The sequence below is a fragment of the Scomber japonicus genome, chromosome 17 (genome assembly GCF_027409825.1).
Source record: "Scomber japonicus isolate fScoJap1 chromosome 17, fScoJap1.pri, whole genome shotgun sequence".
NCBI lineage: Eukaryota > Metazoa > Chordata > Actinopteri > Scombriformes > Scombridae > Scomber > Scomber japonicus.
In genome coordinates this window covers 5943168-5962523 of record NC_070594.1, presented here as the reverse complement: position 1 = coordinate 5962523, position 19356 = coordinate 5943168, and the positions used below count along the sequence as shown (strand labels likewise).

Sequence of the window (19356 nt, the reverse complement as noted above, 5' to 3'; positions counted from 1 at the left end):
TATTTTCTTTTACTGACAGAAAATAGCCTACCTGATTTTTCATGTTTTTCTCATTGTACCAAATTTCACCACCTTCTCTATAAAATGTCCTAAAATGAATTGCTAAATATCTTCCTATTACTCAAAACATTTCCAAGAAGTCAGGAGACCTTTTTCTACTTTATATATGTTAAGCAAGAACCATTTAATCTCATAATCTTGTTATGCAGGTCAAAATATACATTGAAAATCGGATTTTATGTTGTTTTTATGTTTAACTAGTTGAAGTAAATCAGTGTAGTATAAGTAAATCCGAGTAGTTACACTTACATTTATGAAATATGTACATTTATACATTTGGTTTTTATTTAAAAAAACAATAAATTTAGTTTTTGCCAGGTTTTTTGGTTGTCTATACTCTATGTACAACCTACTGTGAACTGTAGATGGCGCGATTTTGGCGCCAACGAACCTTGTTTGTTTTTTTTCTCCACACCCGCGTTCAGCGAAGACCCGCCCTCCTCTGCTTCTGATTGGTTAGTACGCCTTCCCTTCGTGCGGTTTGATTGGTTATCTGATTAATATAACATCAGACCCGCCAATCAGATGCATCGTGAAGGGGGGCGGGTCTTCGCAGAACAGTTTCCCTCCATTGTTGTAATTCCGGGTCAATAACACTCCTTTTCCGGTGTGAAAACAACGTGAAACGCGACATAAACAAACCGGAGAGTCGTGTCGTGTGTCGGTAATCGTTATCGCTGTCTCTAAACGGGATTGAAGCTGTTAAAATCGTGACGCTAAACCGGGGTTTGAATGCACCCTTAGCAACGTTCGGTTCCTAGTGACGGTTACCATGGTGAAGTGTGTCGTCTCCGGGTGTCCCAGCAGGTTACAGACCGCTGCTAACCGAGGGATCCTCAACAGACCAGCCAAGAGGTTCTTCAACTTCCCCAAAGATCCTGCCAGAGTCAAGGTACTGAAACATATCAACATAACATAAACTAATATACTGTTTTTATATATGTGTTTGTAAAATCAGAGGCTCCATCTTTACGCTGTTGCTACCCCATTTACTGTAGTGATGTGTGAGTCTGTGTCTGTATGTGAGTCTGTCTGTTATACTAAAACATTTTACTGTATATATTATGTTAATTTAACGTTGTTCTTATTATCATTTCGAACTTTTAGTAAGTAATAAGTAAGAAAACAAAACGAGTTTGTCTTAAATAAACAGTCAGGACCCCAAATGAACATTGACACCTGTTTTTCTTGCTGTAATCATTCCTAGAAGATCCCTTCATAATGAACTTATAATGTGATGGAGGACTAAATCCACAGTCCTCCTTGTGTGTAAAAAAAATGTATTTAAAAGTTGATGTGAAGCTAATATGAAGCTTCAGTCGTCGAAATTAGTCAAATCAAGTTTTCTATGTTTCAATGTTACAGTGATTTAGTACCAAAGTCTTTTTGTTACTATACTTCCACCACAGCTCAACAGGAAACACTAAGAGGGATGCTAAAAAGACAAATTAACGTGTCAGATATCACTTGATATGACTAATTTACTGTCTTTTTTCTGTTACTGGAACCAGTCAAACCAGTCAGTCAGATCAATAACTCAGTGTGAAAGATTGACAGCAGACCTCCAGTAACTCTGACATCTGTGTTCAGGTATGGCTCGCAGCTCTGAGGGAAACAGACAAGCAAGACTCGACCGACCAGCACCTCATCTGTGAGGACCACTTCCTGCCGGAGGACGTCACTCAACACGGGGTCAACAGCGACGCCATCCCCATCATGCCCCCCTACCTGGACGGTCCCATGGGCATGGGCGGCTCCTGGGGAGGCGAGTCGTCTGAGGGAGAAGATCAGTGGGCCACCGGTGGCTGCGACGATGAGGAGGAGGATGAAGGTGGAGATGATGCGCCTGTTTATATGGAGCCTCCTGCACCTGAACCAGAACCAGAACCAGAACCTCCAGCACCAGAACCACCGAAGCAGGTCAGTAAAGAGTCTGCTGTATATTTCAGGTGTCTGTAATATTTCTGTCCTGATTCAGCTCAGTCACTTCATATTGATCAGTTTATATAAGTATATACTATGAAACATAACTATTAATATTATACATTATATTCCTGCTTCTGCACTCAGTAGCAGTATGAATTTTAAATAATAAAGATACCTTCAGACTATACGACAACTGTCATTTAAGTTTATTGTATGTGACACATTATGGATGGATTCATTGCATACAGTAATGTCATTTCCAATAGTTGCTGTAGATCCCCCCCAAAAAAGAAGATAAATCAGTCTTGGCATTATCGATACACTTTTAAACTAATATTGTACTGAGTGCCTAAAATATTTTGTTTTAATTCAGAATTTCGTCTCTTAAATTTTGTCATATAATCAGACTCAACACTTTTTTTTAAAGGTACCCAGAGCAGTTTTAACTCTGTTTTCACTTTCTGATTTCAGCAGCCAGTTCGACTTCTGCAGAATCCTTCAGGGTCAAGGACGACGACTAGAAGGTAAAAACTCTCTCTGCCTCGTCTTATCATGTGACCAGCTTCATAGTTATGTTCAACTCCTGCAGTCACTTCTTTATACTTTAATAAGTTTGTTTTATTTATATATTTTCCTTCAGTAATTTTAGTATTTGGGAGCAGGCGTTATGTTGGGACACTGAAGAGATTTTCTTTTATTAAACATTTTGGTTTAAAAGATTTAACAAGATATTTTTTGTCTCTTTCTTTTCAGTGCCAGTATGCATCCGGTCCAGGCTAAGAGATTTTCCAGACAGGGTGTGTGTTGCTGCCATTTAACTGAATCATTTTTTAAGTTGATAAAATGGTTTGTATTAACCATAGATCTGATTTTAGAGTCCGTAATAACTTATTATGTATTAAAGTACTGAGACTGTTGGATCTTCGTTTTGGCAAATTGCAACTCCCTTAACATTGTACTCCTTAAAAAGAAAAAAATGGATGCAGTCAAACCATTTTAAAGGCTTAGACAGATGGAGTTGTTACCCTTGCTTGTGTTGTGTCACATTCAGACGTGTCTCTGGGGTTGCTGGCTCGGCGTTTCCTGGAGCTGTTACTGGCGTCTCCAGACGGCATGGTGGACCTCAGGCAGGCGGTCTCCAGCCTGCAGACCCGCAAGCGGCGAATCTATGACATCACCAACGTCCTCACGGGCATCAGTCTCATCGAGAAACAGTCGGCCTGCATGTTCAAGTGGATGTGAGTCAACGGATGTTATTATTATTATTATTCACTGTGCAGACAGATACAGAGGAGATGTATCATCCTGCATAAGACATAACTCAGTTGTGATGAGGTGGCCTGTGGTTGAAAGCCAAGAAAAAATCAAGTAACAGGACTTTGAGTTAAGATAATTTTTTAAAAACTGTTTCCAATGTCAAGACTGAACTTTAACTCTCCAGTAAAAAGTGTGTGTTGCATTAAAGCTGCTGTGTGACTGTCGTCTGTCCAGAGGAAAAAGTCCCATCTCCTGCTTCCTGTGGAATAACCCAGAGAGGTTACAGAAAGAGATGGAGAACCTGAAGCTGGTGGAGGACACACTGGACGGCCTCATCAAAAGCTGTGCTCAGCAACTGTTTGACATGACTGACAACACAGCAAACTCACCATATCCTTTCACATCAGCTGTAATACTACCTGTGATTTAAGGTCTTCTTGTCTTTAGTCAGACTGCAAGGCAAACCAAACATGACTGGTTGATGTATAATCATCTCTACTGGTGCACCAGTGCAGAGAGATAAATCTGGCAGTGATCGGCTTCATCAGTATTGAGTGTCTGATAAGAGCTTGAATGTAACAGATGTTAATTTATATGTAAAAGTTCAACACTGCAGCTTTAAATAAGAAAAAAAAAAAGAAAAGAAAAAACAGAATCTGCCAACAATAGTTTCAGTCCATTCATCACTGATTCTCTTGTGTGTTATATGACGCAGAGAACAGTGTGGCAGAAATAGTTAATCAGCCACCTGCCAGGAGGCTTAAAGTACATATTTAACAAACTGAATAAAACAGTAGATTTAAAATGTGGAGAAAAGAAGTGAGCAGGTTTTCTTTAACCTTTCCTTCACGTCGGCCTACGTGACCTACGAGGACGTCAGGCGGCTCAGTGCCTTCCAGGATCAGACGCTGTTCGTCGTCAAAGCACCGGAGGAGACTAAATTGGAGGTTCCACCACCGACAGAGGTAAACACGGAGGGGGAGAGGGAGAGGGAGAGAGAGAGGGAGAGAGAGGGAGAGGGAGGGAGAGAGAGAGAGAGAGGGAGGGAGAGAGGGAGAGACACAGAGAGAGAGAGCAAATACAGGCTTTAATACTTTAATGCTTTAATAAATTATCTCAGGTCATGTAGCTTTTATTGACTGAATTAAAGCAGAACATAATCAGACTGTGTGTGTGTGTGTGTGTGTGTGTGTGTGTGTGTGTGTGTGTGTGTGTGTGTGTGTGTGTGTGTGTGTGTGTGTGTGTATGTGTGTTGATGCAGGACTATATCCAGGTGCGTCTGAAGGGTGGGAAGGGTCCCATCAAGGTGCTGACGTGTGATATGGGGTCAGGAAGCATGGGGGCTGCAGAGAGGAGGGGCTGCTTCTTAACGCTGGAGGAAAGCCGGATAAAGACGTCGCTGCTGCACACAGGTAACAAATGATCCACACTGAGAGGCTGACTGCATTATTCAAACTGTCAGAACACATTACTCAAGATGAAAAGCTCTTCAAATGATCTTATATAACTTCATATATTATCTATATATGTGAGATTGTTATTACAGTTATATCCAGAAAGGTTCTTCTTTTATTGAGACAGTGCGAGAGTTGAGTTTGTGTAACAATGAGGAGGTTTTGCGATATAAGAAGATGCCATTTTTGTAAAAGTGGAAGAATTTTATTAAGTTTTTACCAAATATAAGATTACCTTCACTTTTATAACACTTGTTTTTGGAAAAATACTTTTTTAAAGATGCACACTGTCACATTTTTCACTTTTTCAAATCATCTAAATTTGTTGAGTAGAGTATCTTAATACATAAAAATATCATCTTGTATAAAATCATATTGTATAAAATGTGAATATGACCTGAAAACTCTCCTTATAACATAAAAAGGATCCCATAAAAATGATGTTCCTGTTAAAACTAAAACTAGAAAATAATGATGTAATTAATTATTATAATTATTTAATTTAACCCTCCTGTCGTCCTCGAGTCAAGGGAGAGAGGGAGGGAGGAAGGAAGGGAGGAAGGGAGGGAGGGAAGAAGGAAGGAAGGGAGGAAAGGTAGCAAGGAAGGAAGGGAGGGAGGAAGGGAAGAAGGAAGAAAAAGAGGAAGGAAGGAATGGAGCAAGAAGGGTGGAAAGGCAGGAAAGGAGGGAGGGATTAAGGAAGAAAGGAAAGGAGGGAGGAAGGGATGAAGGAACAAAAAGAGGAAGGAAGGAAGGAACAATCAAAACAAATGGGGTCAATTTGACCCAAGGAGGACAACAGGAGGGTTAAAGACATAAAATAAACATTTTGGTTATGTACTGAGTGAGACATTTTACAGTGTTTAATTAAATGTTATTCAATCTGCTCGACCACATACAAAGAAACCAGTATATATCTGTCTATCTGTGTATATATGTCTATGATCAGCTAAATCTGGATGATAACATTGTCCCTGTTTTAATTGTGTTATTTCATTATTTGGTTGTTGCAGAGTCCTCGAATCCACAGAGCACTATGCAGAGTTCATAACCACCGACTGTCCACCAGGGGGCGCCAGCTGACCTCAGGATTCAGACACAAGCCTGGAAAACTTACTGAGGTTCAAACTGATTGTTTCCACGTATCCAGAGGGGCCAAAAGTTGCACAAAGCTTCTGTAAAAATTACAGTTCAGACTGAAACGTTACAGATTTGAACAGACTGTGAGCTCACACCTGCTTCTACTTGTTAAAGATTTCAATAAACTTCAGCTGATGTCTGTTTAAATCAGCTGAAACGCACATCACCAAAACCCCAAACTGGTCACGGGGCAATATCACACAGTTTTAATTTGATGTGGAAATCATGGATCAGTTTTCATTATGCACCATTGAAAGTTTTTTAAATCATCATCATCATTATTATTATTATTATTATTATTATTATTATATTATTATTAAACTCCTCGTGGTGTCGGAGGAGTCGCATGTCTTCTGCTTAGCTCTCAGGAGGAACAAAAAAAAAAAAATCCTGTAAATGATGAAGGTGAGAAAGACGCTTTATTTTTGTACGAGAGATGACGGAGAGAGAGAAGAGGAGTGACTGAGCTCGTTAGTAGATGCAATACACAGCTGCACCTCTGCGCTGTAGAGAGAGGAGGTGCAGGGTTTCTACATTATATCATGTACCAACTTACATATGCATTACTTTTTTCTTGACTTTGTGTTTTTTTTTTTTTTTTGGATCTATGAATGTTTTGGTTTGAAATTTCTAATGAAAAAACAAAAACCTCGAAGATGCTGTAATCAATAAAAAAAAAAAAAAAGCTCATATGAAACTGGGGAATTAGTCTTTTTTTCCTTTTGTCAGCAGCAGTAGAAGCAGAAGCAGAAGCAGCCGAGTCGGTGGAAAGTATTTTTGGTGCAGTGAAGTAGTAAGACTGTCTCAGATCCAGATGTCCTCGTTTTGAACTGCTCAGAAACCGCTGAGCCAGACGCTGAATCTGGGCTGTGTAACTTTTTTTTTTTTTTTTTGGCCTTTGACCTTTTTGAGAAGTGGAAGTGGAAATGTGTCGGAGAAAAACATAAAGGAAGGAATAATCTATAGAAGAATAAGTGAGGTACCAGTTAGAGTCATTTAGAGGGAGAAACTGAATTGACTCAAATTACATTTTAACCCTCCTGTCGTCCTCCCGGGTCAAATTGACCCCATCTCTCTTTTGACTGTTCCTCTTTCCTTACTCCTTTCCTACCTCTATCCCTCCTTACTCCTTTCCTCCCTCCCTCCCTCCTCTCCTAAACTCCTTCCTTTTTTCATCCTTACTCCTTTCCTTCCTTCCTCCTTTCCTCCCTCACTCCTTTCGTTCCTTCCTTCCTTCCTTCTCTTCTAAATTCCTTCCTCTTCTCATCCTTACTCCTTTCCTTCCTTCCTTCTCTCCTAAATTCCTCCCTCCATCCCTCCTTACTCCTTTCCTTCCTTCCTCCTTTCCTCCCTCCTTACTCCTTTCGTTCCTTCCTTCCTTCCTTCTCTCCCAAATTCCTTCCTTCTCTCCTAAATCTCTTCCTCTTTTCATCCTTACTCCTTTCCTTCCTTCCTCCTGTCCTTCCTTCTGTCCTTCCTTCTGTCCTCCCTTGACCTGAGGAGGGTTAAACAACATCCTTGCTCCATTAAAGCAAATCATGTTGTTTAAAAATATCCTTTAGACCCATTAACATGTTTTATCCCACCTCAGAAGTCATTAAAACTGCTGCTGTGACTTTTATTCAGACATTAGACATTTAAAGCTGTTATCAGATTAATGTAAAGGGTTTAATATCTGAAAGGAGCTTCAATTAGAAATAAAAAAAATACTGCTGGAACACTGAATCAGAACATTTCTAGACCTCTTTGTCTAAATTTTGACTTTAAAATGAAAATAATTATATAACTATTAGAGTACTTGCTTTATTCTTTATTTTCCTTTCCTTCCAGATTGAATGGAATAATTGAGCAGATGAAACCCATCCAACAAAACCTTCATCCAGCTCGTGATTTATTAAAACAAACCACATGTTTGGCTTGATTTAATATTTTTCCTCCATAAGCTTGAGTGTTAGTGAATCCTTAAATCCTTAAATCTGCCAATTAGTGCCAGAAACAGAAATGATGATACCATATAAAGGGATAGTTGTCTGATCCGCTCCTTGCAGAACACCACCACCTAGTGGACAGACTGGGTAACTGCACCATCACTGAAACTCCTTTTGAGCAACGCATTTAAAATAGTCCAGTGCTGCTGGACTATTTAGGAAGGAAAGGAGGGAGGAAAGAAGAAAGGAGGGAGGAAAGAAGAAAGGGGGGAGGAAAGAAAGAAAGAGAGAGGGAAATAAGGAAGGGAAGGAAGGTAGGACGGAAGAAGGACAGAGGAAGAAAGGAAAGAAGGAAGGAGGGAGGGAGGCAGGAAGGATCTTCATTCTGTCCTTCCTTCCTTCCTTTTATCCTTTCTTTGTTCCTTCCTTCCTTCCATCTGTCCTTCCTCCTTTTCTTCCTTCCTTCTGTCCTTCCTCCCTTTCTTCCTTCCATCTGTCCTTCCTCCCTTTCTTCCTTCCATCTGTCCTTCCTCCCTTTCTTCCTTCCATCTGTCCTCCCTTTCTTCCTTCTGTCCTTCCTCCCTTTATTCCTTCTGTCCTTTCTTACATCTGTCCTTCCTCCTTTTCTTCCCTCCTTCTTTCCTTCCATCTGTCTTTCCTCCCTTTCTTCCTTCCTTCTTTCCTTCCATCTGTCTGTCTTTCCTTCCTTCCCTTCTTATTTCCTTCCTTTCTTCCTTCTTTCCCTCCATCTTTTTCCACATGAGATGAAAATGAGTTTGACACCTCTGCTCTGGTGCCATCGTCAGGTCCAACAGCAGATTAAGTTGATGTAAGTGGTAGACGTTACACCTGATTAGCATTTTAGTGTTGTCACTTGTTAGCATGTTAGCATGTGTCTAAATATAGCCTCATATAGAGCTGCTGATGTAGACTCTTAGTTTGCTTCTTTTATTCTGTCACCCATCTGGACATACAACCGTGCATACTCTGCAAATCTGTCTCGACTGTCCATCTCACGAGCAGAAATAAAAAAGAGACTATTATTTTCCTACTCTGCCACAGGCATAATGAATATGGAAGAGCGGGTAATAGAGGAAATGATACTTGATTGTCTCTCATTTTGCCTGTGGACATGAATATAACGGCTGTGAGTGCACACGCATGTCAGTGCTCGGATACTGTTTCCTATGAGTGTCACCACAACGTCCAAACCTCAAGCGTGAACCCTGCTGCCAAACTGTGGTCAAATCCTCCCAGAGTCTCTCATCTATCTATCAAACTGTCAGAACGACCCACAGAGCACGTTGATCTAGCTGACATTTTAGGTTTTGGAGATGATACTCTCATCCAGAGTGACTCATACTGACAGTGGCAGGAGCACAAGAACAAGCCTCAGTTGTCAGAACGCCAATGTTACAAGGAACTAACAGCAAAGAGGCCTCGGAGGGACTATTAGCTACGCAGGTGACACAACATGACTCAAACTACATAATGAATTAAATAGATTTTGTTCTCTTTTCCCATGTGTTGTCTATGGTTTTAACATTTCATAATGACTGATATATGAAACCCTCTGAGAAAACAGATGTTACTGCAATATAAGTATACAGTATTTAGAGCCATTCGTTAGCATTCGTTAGCATTGAGCTAAATGCCGTCAAAGCAACATGCCCACAAAATGTGTACATGGGACCATATAGTCTGTTTCCTAGGCTGTGTTTCCTTAAACAGACCTTACTAGTTATGTCATTTGCACCTCAAGTAAGGAAGGAAGGACAGGAGGGAGGAAGGAAGGAAAGGAGGGAGGAAGGAAAGGAGGAAGGAAGGAAAGGAGGGAAGGAAAGGAGGGAGGAAGGAAGGAAGGAAAGAAAGAGAGGAGGAGGGAAAGAAAGAGAGGAGGAGGGAAAGGAAGGAAAGGAGGGAGGAAAGAAAGAGGGAAGGAGGAAGGAAAGGAGGGAGGAAGGAAGGAAAGGAGGGAGGTAGGAAGCTGTTCTTGGTAACAAAGGACGAATGATGTCGTTACACCTATAAAGAGATTACAAGCTCATATTTAAGGATTTAGATCTGAGCCTTCTGTCTATATTGTTATCTCCTCTAGATTTATTAAGACTCATGTAAAAGATTTAATGCAACATAAAAAACAGGAACATTTTAGGAGACCGACTGTTTTTGTTGGAGGGCCAGAGTCAAGGAAGGAAGGGAGGGAGGAAAAAGGAGGGAAGGAAGGAAGAAGGAAGGAAAGGAGGGAGGGAGGAAGGACGGACAGGAGGGAGGAAGGAAGGAAGGACAGGAGGGAAGGAAGGGAAGGAAAGGAGGAAGGAAAGGAAGGAAGAAGGAGGGAAGAAGGAAGGAGGGAGGGAGGAAAGAAAGAAAGAGAAGGAAGGGAAGGAAAGGAGGGAGGAAAGAAAGAGGGAAGGAGGAAGGAAAGAAGGAAGAAAAGGGGGAGGAAAGAAAGAAGGAAGGAAAGGATGGAGGAAGGAAGGAGGGAGGGGGGAAGGAAGGAAAGGAGGAAGGAAAGAATGAGAGAAGGAGGGAAGGAAGGAAAGGAGGAAGGAAGGACGGAAGAAGGAAGGAAGGAAAGGAGGGAGGAAGGAAGGAAGAAGGAAAGAAGGAAGGAAGGAAAGGAGGGAGGAAGGAAAGGAAAGAAAGAGAAGGAGGGAAGGAAGGAAAGCAGGGGAGGAAAGGAAGGAAGGAAAGAAAGAGAAGGAAAGAAAGAGAGAAGGAGGGAAGGAAGGGAAAGAAGGAAGGAAGGAAAGGAGGGAAGGAATGAGGAAATGACCCGGGAGGGGATGACCCTGAGCCTTCTGTCTATATTGTTATCTCCTCTAGATTTATTAAGACTCATGTAAAAGATTTAATGCAACATAAAAAAAAACAGGAACATTTTAGGAGACCGACTGTTTTTGTTGGAGGGCCAGAGTCAAGGAAGGAAGGGAGGGAGGAAAAGGGAGGGAAGGGAGGAAGAAGGAAGGAAAGGAGGGAGGGAGGGAGGAAGGAAGGAAGGACAGGAGGGAAGAAGGAGGGATGAAGGAAGGAAAGGAGGAAGGAAGGAAAGGAGGGAGGGAGGAAGGAAGGACAGGAGGGAAGGAAGGGAAGGAAAGAAGGAAGAAAAGGAGGGAAGAAGGAAGGAAGGAGGGAGGAAGGAAGGAAAGGAGGGAAGGAAGGAAAGGAGGAAGGAAAGGAGGGAGGAAGGAAGAAAAGGAGGGAGGGAGGAAGGAAGGAGGGAGGAAAGAAAGAAAGAGAGAAGGAGGGAAGGAAGGGAAGTTAATAAGGAAGGAAAGGAGGGAGGAAGGAAGGAAGGAAAGGAGGGAGGGAAGAAAGAGGGAAGGAGGAAGGAAATAAGGAAGGAAAGGAGGGAGGAAGGAAGGAAAGGAGAGAGGGAGGAAGCTGTTCTTGGTAACAAAGGACGAATTCTGTCTATATTGTTATCTCCTCTAGATTTATTAAGACTCATGTAAAAGATTTAATGCAACATAAAAAACAGGAACATTTTAGGAGACCGACTGTTTTTGTTGGACGGCCAGATTTGGTCCCACAAGCCACTATTTGCCTACCGACCGCTGCTCCACACTGAGCATCTATGGTGTAAGACTTTGGGAACTTATAAATCATTGTCATTTTGCGTCATCACTGACAGCGGTAGAGTCAAACGGTAATTTTCTCATCTATAAAATGTGGGACATTGCGTTGTGGCGTCGTTGGCAGAGAGGAGTGTAGATGCCTATAACCCTATTGTGGCATTTTTGAGGGCACTATATAATGGATAAAGTTACACACTCGGAGTTTGGGCAGTCAAATAAAATAAGGGGGTAAATATAGTGCACTATATAAAAAAAAAAGTAAAGTAGGACTTATTTTTGAGATACGCTCCTATTTTAATTCTAGCACACTTACATATTTTAACCCTCCTGTTGTGTTCGAGTCAAGGAAGGGAGGAAGAAGGAAGGAAAGGAGGGAGGGAGGGAGGAGGGAAGGAAGAAAGGGAGATGGAGGAAGGAAGAAAGGAGGAAGAAAGGAAAGGAGGAAGGAAGGAAGGAAGAAGGGAGGAAGGAAGTAAGGAAAGGAGGAAAGAAGGGAAGTAAGGAAAGGAGGAAGGAAGGAAGAAAAGGAGGGAAAAAGGGAAGGAAGGAAAGGAGGAAAGAAGGAGGGAAGGAAAGGAGGGAAGGAAGGAAGGAAGAAAGGAAAGGAGGAAGGAAGGAAGGAGGGAAGGGAAGGAAGGAAGGAAGAAAGGAAAGGAGGAAGGAAGGAAGGAGGGAAGGGAAGGAAGGAAGGAAGGAAGGAAGAGTCAAAACAGATGGGTCAATTTGACCCGGGAGCACAACAGGAGGGTTAATTAGCAAAAACCAAAACACACATATCACCATACTTACAACACAGTTGGTTCTCTTGGTGTCGAAAAAGTTGACGTCAATGCTTTCTTTCTTTCTTTCTTTCTTTCTTTCTTTCTTTCTTTCCTTTTTTCTTCACCGTCTTTTCCAGTGATTCACTTTTAGCAACGTGCCAGCAAAGGCAGGGAAGGACATCGCTGCAAACATGGATATAAACCATGTAGTGCACTATATAAAAAAGTAGGACTTATTTTTGAGATACGCTCCTATTTTAATTCTAGCACACTTACATATTTTAACCCTCCTGTTGTGCTCCCGGGTCAAATTGACCCTATCTCTTTTGACTGTTCCTTCCTTCCTTCCTTCCTTCCTTCATTCCTTCCTCATTCCTTACTTCCTTCCTCTTTTCCTCCTTCCTTCCTTCCTTCCTTCCTTCGTTACTTCCTTCCTTCCTCATTTCCTTTTTTCTCACTTCCTTCCTTCCTTCCTCCCTCCCTCTTTTCCTCCCTTCCTTCCTTCATCATTTCCTTTTTTCTCACTTCCTTCCTTCCTTCCTCCCTCCCTCTTTTCCTCCCTTCCTTCCTTCATCATTTCCTTCTTTCCCTGCTTCCTTCGTTCCTTCCTCCCTCCCTCTTTTCCTCCCTTCCTTCCTTCCTTCTTTCCCCGCTTCCTTCGTTCCTTCCTCATTTCCTTCCTTCCTTCCTTCCTTCATTCCTTCCTCATTCCTTACTTCCTTCCTCTTTTCCTCCTTCCTTTCTTCCTTCCTTCCTTCGTTACTTCCTTCCTTCCTCATTTCCTTTTTTCTCACTTCCTTCCTTCCTCCCTCCCTCCCTCTTTTCCTCCCTTCCTTCCTTCATCATTTCCTTCTTTCCCTGCTTCCTTCCTTCGTTCCTTCCTCCCTCCCTCTTTTCCTCCCTTCCTCCCTTCCTTCTTTCCCCGCTTCCTTCGTTCCTTCCTCATTTCCTTCTTTCCCCGCTTCCTTCCTTCCTCTTTCCTCCCTTCCTTCGTTCCTTCCTCATTTTGTTCATTCCTTCCTTCCTTCCTTCCTTGACCTGAGCACAACAGGAGGGTTAATTAGCAAAAACCAAAACACACATATCACCACACTTATAACACAGTTGGTTCTCTTGGTGTCTAAAAAGTTGACGTCAATGCTTTCTTTCTTTCTTTCTTTCTTTCTTTCTTTCTTTCTTCCTTTCTCTCCTTTTTTCTCCACCGTCTTTTCCAGTGATTCACTGTTAGCAACGTGCCAGCAAAGGCAGGGAAGGACATCGCTGCAAGCTAGCAAACATGGATGTAAACCAGGGGTGTCAAACATGCGGCCCGTGGGCCAGAACCGGCCCGCCGAGGGGTGTGATCCTGGCCCACTTTCATTCCTGTGTTCTTTTAATTCCATCTGTCCTTCCTGCCTTCCTTTTATCCTTTCTTTGTTCCTTCCATCTGTCCTTCCTTCCTTCCTTCCATCTGTCCTTCCTCCTTTTCTTCCTTCCTTCTGTCCTTCCTCCCTTTCTTCCCTCTGTCCTTCCTTCCTCCCTTTCTTCCTTCCTTTCTTCATTTTGTCCTTCCTTCCATCTGTCCTTCCTGCATTCCTTTTATCCTTTCTTTGTTCCTTCCTCCTTTTCTTCCTTCCATCTGTCCTTCCTCCTTTTCTTCCTTCCTTCTGTCCTTCCTCCCTTTATTCCTTCTGTCCTTTCTTCCATCTGTCCTTTCTTCCATCTGTCCTTCCTCCCTTTCTTCCCTCTGTCCTTCCTTCCTCCCTTTCTTCCTTCCTTCCTTCCATCTGTCCTTCCTGCCGTCCTTTTATCCTTTCTTTGTTCCTTCCTCCCTTTCTTCCTTCCATCTGTCCTTCCTCCTTTTCTTCCTTCCTTCTGTCCTTCCTCCCTTTCTTCCCTCTGTCCTCCCTTTCATCTGTCCTTCCTCCCTTTCTTCCCTCTGTCCTTCCTTCCTCCCTTTCTTCCTTCCTTTCTTCATTCTGTCCTTCCTTCCATCTGTCCTTCCTACTTCCTTTTATCCTTTCTTTGTTCCTTCCTTCATCTGTCCTTCCTCCTTTTCTTCCTTCCTTCTGTCCTTCCTCCCTTTATTCCTTCTGTCCTTCCTCCCTTTATTCCTTCTGTCCTTTCTTCCATCTGTCCTTCCTCCCTTTCTTCCCTCTGTCCTTCCTTCCTCCCTTTCTACATTCTGTCCTTCCTTCCATCTGTCCTTCCTGCCGTCCTTTTATCCTTTCTTTGTTCCTTCCTCCCTTTCTTCCATCTGTCCTTCTTCCCTTTCTTCCTTCTGTCCTTCCATCCATCTGTCCTTCCTCCCTTTCTTCCTTCCTTCTTTCCTTCCATCTGTCTTTCCTTCCTTCCCTTCTTATTTCCTTCCTTCCTTCCTTCTTTCCCTCCATCTTTTTAATGAACCGGCCCACATGAGATGAAATCAGTCTGTATGTGGCCCTTGAATGAAAATGATGTAACCAGTGAAAGATTTTATGTTTTTTAAGGCTCAAGGTTTGTTTATATCATGTTGTTGTACGTCATGCTGAGAGGAGTCATTAGTCATGTAAAACAGACCACACCAAGCTGTGATATTGGGGTGTGGTTCTTTTGGCTCTGCCCAGAATCCACTGTGGGTGTAGTTTCATTTTAATATGTTAGACCTGCATGGTTAATGGAGGGCTCATCAAGGTTAGCTTACCACTCATTATTCAGTTGTGTACTTCATGTCTTCTGTGGAAAATAAAATTGCTGATATTGATCTCACAAGCATTATCGCAGCACCAGTTTGGAGACCACACATTAAAATAGTACATGGTATCAAAGAGGGTCAAGAAGTTGGAAGAACAAGAGTATTATCAAGTAAAAAATATCTAAAAAAGACACTTGTGTGACCGACTGCTGATAGATATTAGCTCCAATTGACTCCCATTCAAAAAGCCTCAACTTTTCTTTGAGTCAATCCATTTTTGCTATCTGTCAAACAGATAATAGCCAATATCATGAGACGGCTGCATGTAAAATAGACCACACCAAGCTGTGATATTGGGTTGTGGTTCTTTTGGCTCTGGCCAGAATCCACTGGGTGTAGTTTCATTTTAATATGTTAGACCTGCATGGTTAATGGAGGGCTCATCAACTACTCATTACTCAGTTGTCTTCTGTGGAAAATAAAATTGCTGATATTGATCTCACAAGCATTATGTCAGCACCAGTTGGGATGAGATTAAATGGACAAAACTGAATTGTTGATTGGATGACCACAGTCTACTGCACCTTATAAGTAGCTATAAACTGGTTGTGTGTCAATAATCAATAGACTTGAAGAAGTTTAAGTTATTGCAGAACCTCCACAGATGTTTAACATTTATTAGGCTTAATGATACTGATCATATTAACCCTCCTGTTGTCCTCAGGTCAAGGAAAGGAGTAAGGAAGGAAGGAAGGACGGAAAAGAATAAGGAGGGAGGGAGGAAAGGAGGAAGGAAGGTAAGGAGGAAAAGAGGAAGGAAGAACACACATTAAAATAGTACATGGTACCAAAGAGGGTCAAGAAGTTGGAAGGACAAGAGTATTATCAAGCAAAAAAGATCTAAAAAAGACACTTGTGTGACCGACTGCTGATAGATATTAGCTCCAATTGACTCCCATTCAAATAGCCTCAACTTTTCTCTGAGTCAATGAGTCATTTTTTCTATCTGTCAAACAGTCAATATCAGGAGACAGCTGCAACTCAACCATGCTGTTCATATTGTCCATTGAACGCCAGCTGATTCAGCAGCTACAGGACTTCATCCTCAAAGTCATTGAGAAGTTTGCCCAGAGGAAGAACTTCAAGTTAGCCGCTAGCTTTGTGAGTGAAATCATATTTTATCATCCTGCCTTTGTGGTGCTGGTCCATGCATTGGCATTGAGTCATATAGAGGGTGTCTAAGAAAGTTGTTGTCCAGACTTTGATTGGTGTCCCTAAAAAGTATGTGTGCTTCTTTGTGGCCTTCAGTGGTGTTGAGCCCTTTTCTGTATATACAAGACCTGCTAGAAGCCACTCTGTCATTAAAAGTGTTTTTTTGAGGCCATGCATGGATCCATGACGTGTTAAAAAAACATCAGTAGCAAGAGCGAGTACTGTAGCTTTTGTGGTATGTAACCCATCTAGAAGTGGTTGGTGCCCCCCTAATTTTTTACATATATAAAAAAAAGCCACTGCACCCGTTCACACTCACATTCGTACGCTGATGGCAGAGGCCGCCATGAAGGGTGCCAAACTGCTCAATAGGAGCGATACAGCATTTAAAGTGCCCACAATGTTTCTACTCACCCATTCACACACACATAGTCGAACACTGATGGGGCAATTTGGGGTTCAGTACCTTTGCCCAAGGACGTGCTGGTTGGTGGATGAGCCATTGCCAACCACAGGATTTGACCCATACTAAGGACTTAAAGCCCTCCAACTTTATAGAAGCGCCATGTCTAACTACTGGAGTACACAGTTAGATGAAAATTGGACACAACTCCACAAAAAGCCAACACAAAGTCCTCTCTGGACCTGTGAACACTGAGTTACTCTGTTCTGCCAAAATGTTTCCAGTAAGGCTCATCTACTAACCACACATAAAGTGGTTTATATATGGGTTAAAATAACACTACCAAGCATAGGTTTAAGATCTGCTAAATCCATGTATTTTTTTTTAAAAGTTGTGTAATTACACCAAAACCAGAAAAACACCAGTTTCTGAATTGCTACTCAAAGCAATTTTTAGTGTTTTTATTCAATGTTTGTGGGGTTTGATGACTCTGGAGTTCCTGCAGAGACTCTTTGAAGCTCGGAAAACACTCTGAAAACATGGTGGGACACTTTTGGCATCGACGACGTTTCTTACAACAGTTAAAGAAAGAGAAACGATCTGCATGTAACATGGAGACGGGTGGCTTCCTATTGGTTTGGCTCAATTGGAGCAACGTTTTATATTCTGTACCCAGCATCCTCTAGGTCTAGGAGTAGGATGAGATTATATAACTAATATATATTTTTTAAGTAACTATACTTTCTATTGAACAAGCCATGTAATTTAATTAAGAGATCCAAGTAAGTTTAAGTTCTTTTATGACTCTGCCACTTTTTCGATGCCATTTCATATTTCTCTGAATTTGAATCTAAACCTAGAAAATAAAACTGTAAGAGTAGAAAGACACAACAAGACTGAAAATACTAGTTGGGTAAAGATAAATCTCCCAATAAAATAATTTAAATTAGTAGTATTTAAAAAAAAAAAAAGGTGATTTCAATGCTTAAATGCGGTCACTGTTCAGCACCTAAATTCCTTCCTCTTTTCATCCTTACTCCTTTCCTTCCTTCCTCCTTTCCTCCCTCCTTCCCTCCCTCCTTACTCCTTTCCTTCCTTCCTTCTTTCCTTCCTTCTCTCCTAAATTCCTTCCTCTTTTCATCCTTACTCCTTTCCTTCCTTCCTCCTTCCCTCCCTCCTTACTCCTTTCCTTCCTTCCTTCCCTCCTTCCTTCCTTCTCTCCTAAATTCCTTCCTCTTTTCATCCTTCCTCTTGTCCTTCCTTCTGTACTTCCTTGACCTGAGGACAACAGGAGGGTTAATCAAATCATTTAAAACTCAGAAATGATCGTTCCATCGGTTTCTAGTTTTGGAAATGGATTTGCATCGTTGGAAATCTTGTGTTTGAAGCATAGCTGATAGAAGACGACATTTATTTATAATGTGAATAAGCTGCCTGCACACACACACACACACACACACACCCTCGGCGTGGCGGCTCGCTGTGTGTCTGGGTGTGGGCCATGACGCGTGCTGATGATTAACATGTTGCATCGCAGCGTGACTTTATGAAACAGCAGTGGTTGCTCAGAGCTGATGACGCCAATCAGGACTATGAATATAACACCGGCACAGAGCGGAGTCCACTCTGTGCGTCACACACGTTAGAAATGCCACCAGCATCTCTCTCTCGCCCCCCCCCCCCCCCCACACACACACACACATTCAAGTCTTTCCTTTCTCTCCCTTTTTTCTCACTCCTGTCAGGGATGCGGAGTCGTCATCTGCTCTCCGATCTCAAATCATTACTACAATACCAGTTTATTTCTTTCCTCCTCTTTCCTCCCCCCTCCATTAACTACCATCCAAAACTTTTTAGCCCTCGTGTCCTCCTCCTGGGTCCCTATCTGTTTTGACTGTTCCTTCCTTCCTTCCTTTCTTCCTCCCTCCTTTCCTACCTTCTTCCTCCCTTCCTTCCTCCATGCTTTCCTTCCTTCCCTTCCTCCCTCCTTCCTTCCTTCCTTCTTCCCTTCTACCTCCCTTCCATCCTTCCTTCCTTCCTAACTTCCTTCCTTCCTTCCTTCCTTCCATCTTCCCTTCTACCTCCCTTCCATCCTTCCTTCCTCCCTCCTTTCCTTCCTTCCTTCCATCCTTCCTTCCTTCCTTCCTTCCATCTTCCCTTCTACCTCCCTTCCTTCTTCCTTCCATCCTTCCTTCCTTCCATACTTCCTTCCTTCCTCCATTCCTTCCTTCTTCCTCCCTTCCTTCCTTGACTCGAGGACAACAGGAGGGTTAAACCACAATGAGTCTAATTAGTTTTATTTCATTGACAGTCTTTAAGTCTCATTTAGTGAAAAGTTAAAGGTAAAAACTAAACTCTTAGTAGCCTGTAGTCTTTCTAAATGCTTTTCTAACATTATATTGTGTATGGTTGAAATGTCCCATGCAATGACCATGCCCAATCTTATCCACTTGTGCCAGCGGCGGCTTCCTTCCTTCCTTCTTTCCTTCCTTCCTCCTTTCCTTCCTCACTTCCTTCCCCTAAATTCCTTCCTCTTTTCGTCCTTACTCCTTTCCTTCCTTCCTTCCTTCCTTCTTTCCTTCCTTCCTTCTCTCCTTACTTCCTTCCTCTTTTCCTCCTTACTCCTTTCCTTCCTTCCTCCTGTCCTTCCTTGACCTGAGGACAACAGGAGGGTTAAAGGGGCATGAAGGCAGGAAAAGTCAGCAATATGCATCATAAAAAAATACAAGAAATATGTTACTGTACTTTTCTTTCTCTAGATAAGTACTCTGTAGATAAATAACAATAATAATTATTATCACTAGCAGCAGAAGGAGGATGGAGATGTATGAACACATTATTACTGACATGCAGAGTTTGTTAACGTGTAGTTTATAACCCTAAAACAGCTTTATTCCACGCAGGGATGTCCTAAAATGTCCTCAAGGCCAGAGTACTAAAGAGGGTTGATCCCCATAAGAATAGCTAAACCTGACCACACA

At 42.1% G+C, this 19356-nt stretch overlaps 1 protein-coding gene across 1 annotated transcript; it reads left to right on the top strand.

The window, feature by feature from the left end:
- The first annotated feature begins 678 nt into the window (after positions 1-678).
- Positions 679-6107, top strand: e2f6 (E2F transcription factor 6). The gene is made up of 9 exons (XM_053337559.1): positions 679-952; positions 1651-1980; positions 2458-2510; positions 2740-2783; positions 3038-3224; positions 3478-3633; positions 4094-4208; positions 4505-4655; positions 5711-6107. Exons 1-9 carry the CDS (start codon positions 833-835, stop codon positions 5746-5748), a joined length of 1194 nt encoding a protein of 397 aa, XP_053193534.1. The 5' UTR covers positions 679-832; the 3' UTR covers positions 5749-6107.
- Positions 6108-19356: the final 13249 nt, after the last annotated feature.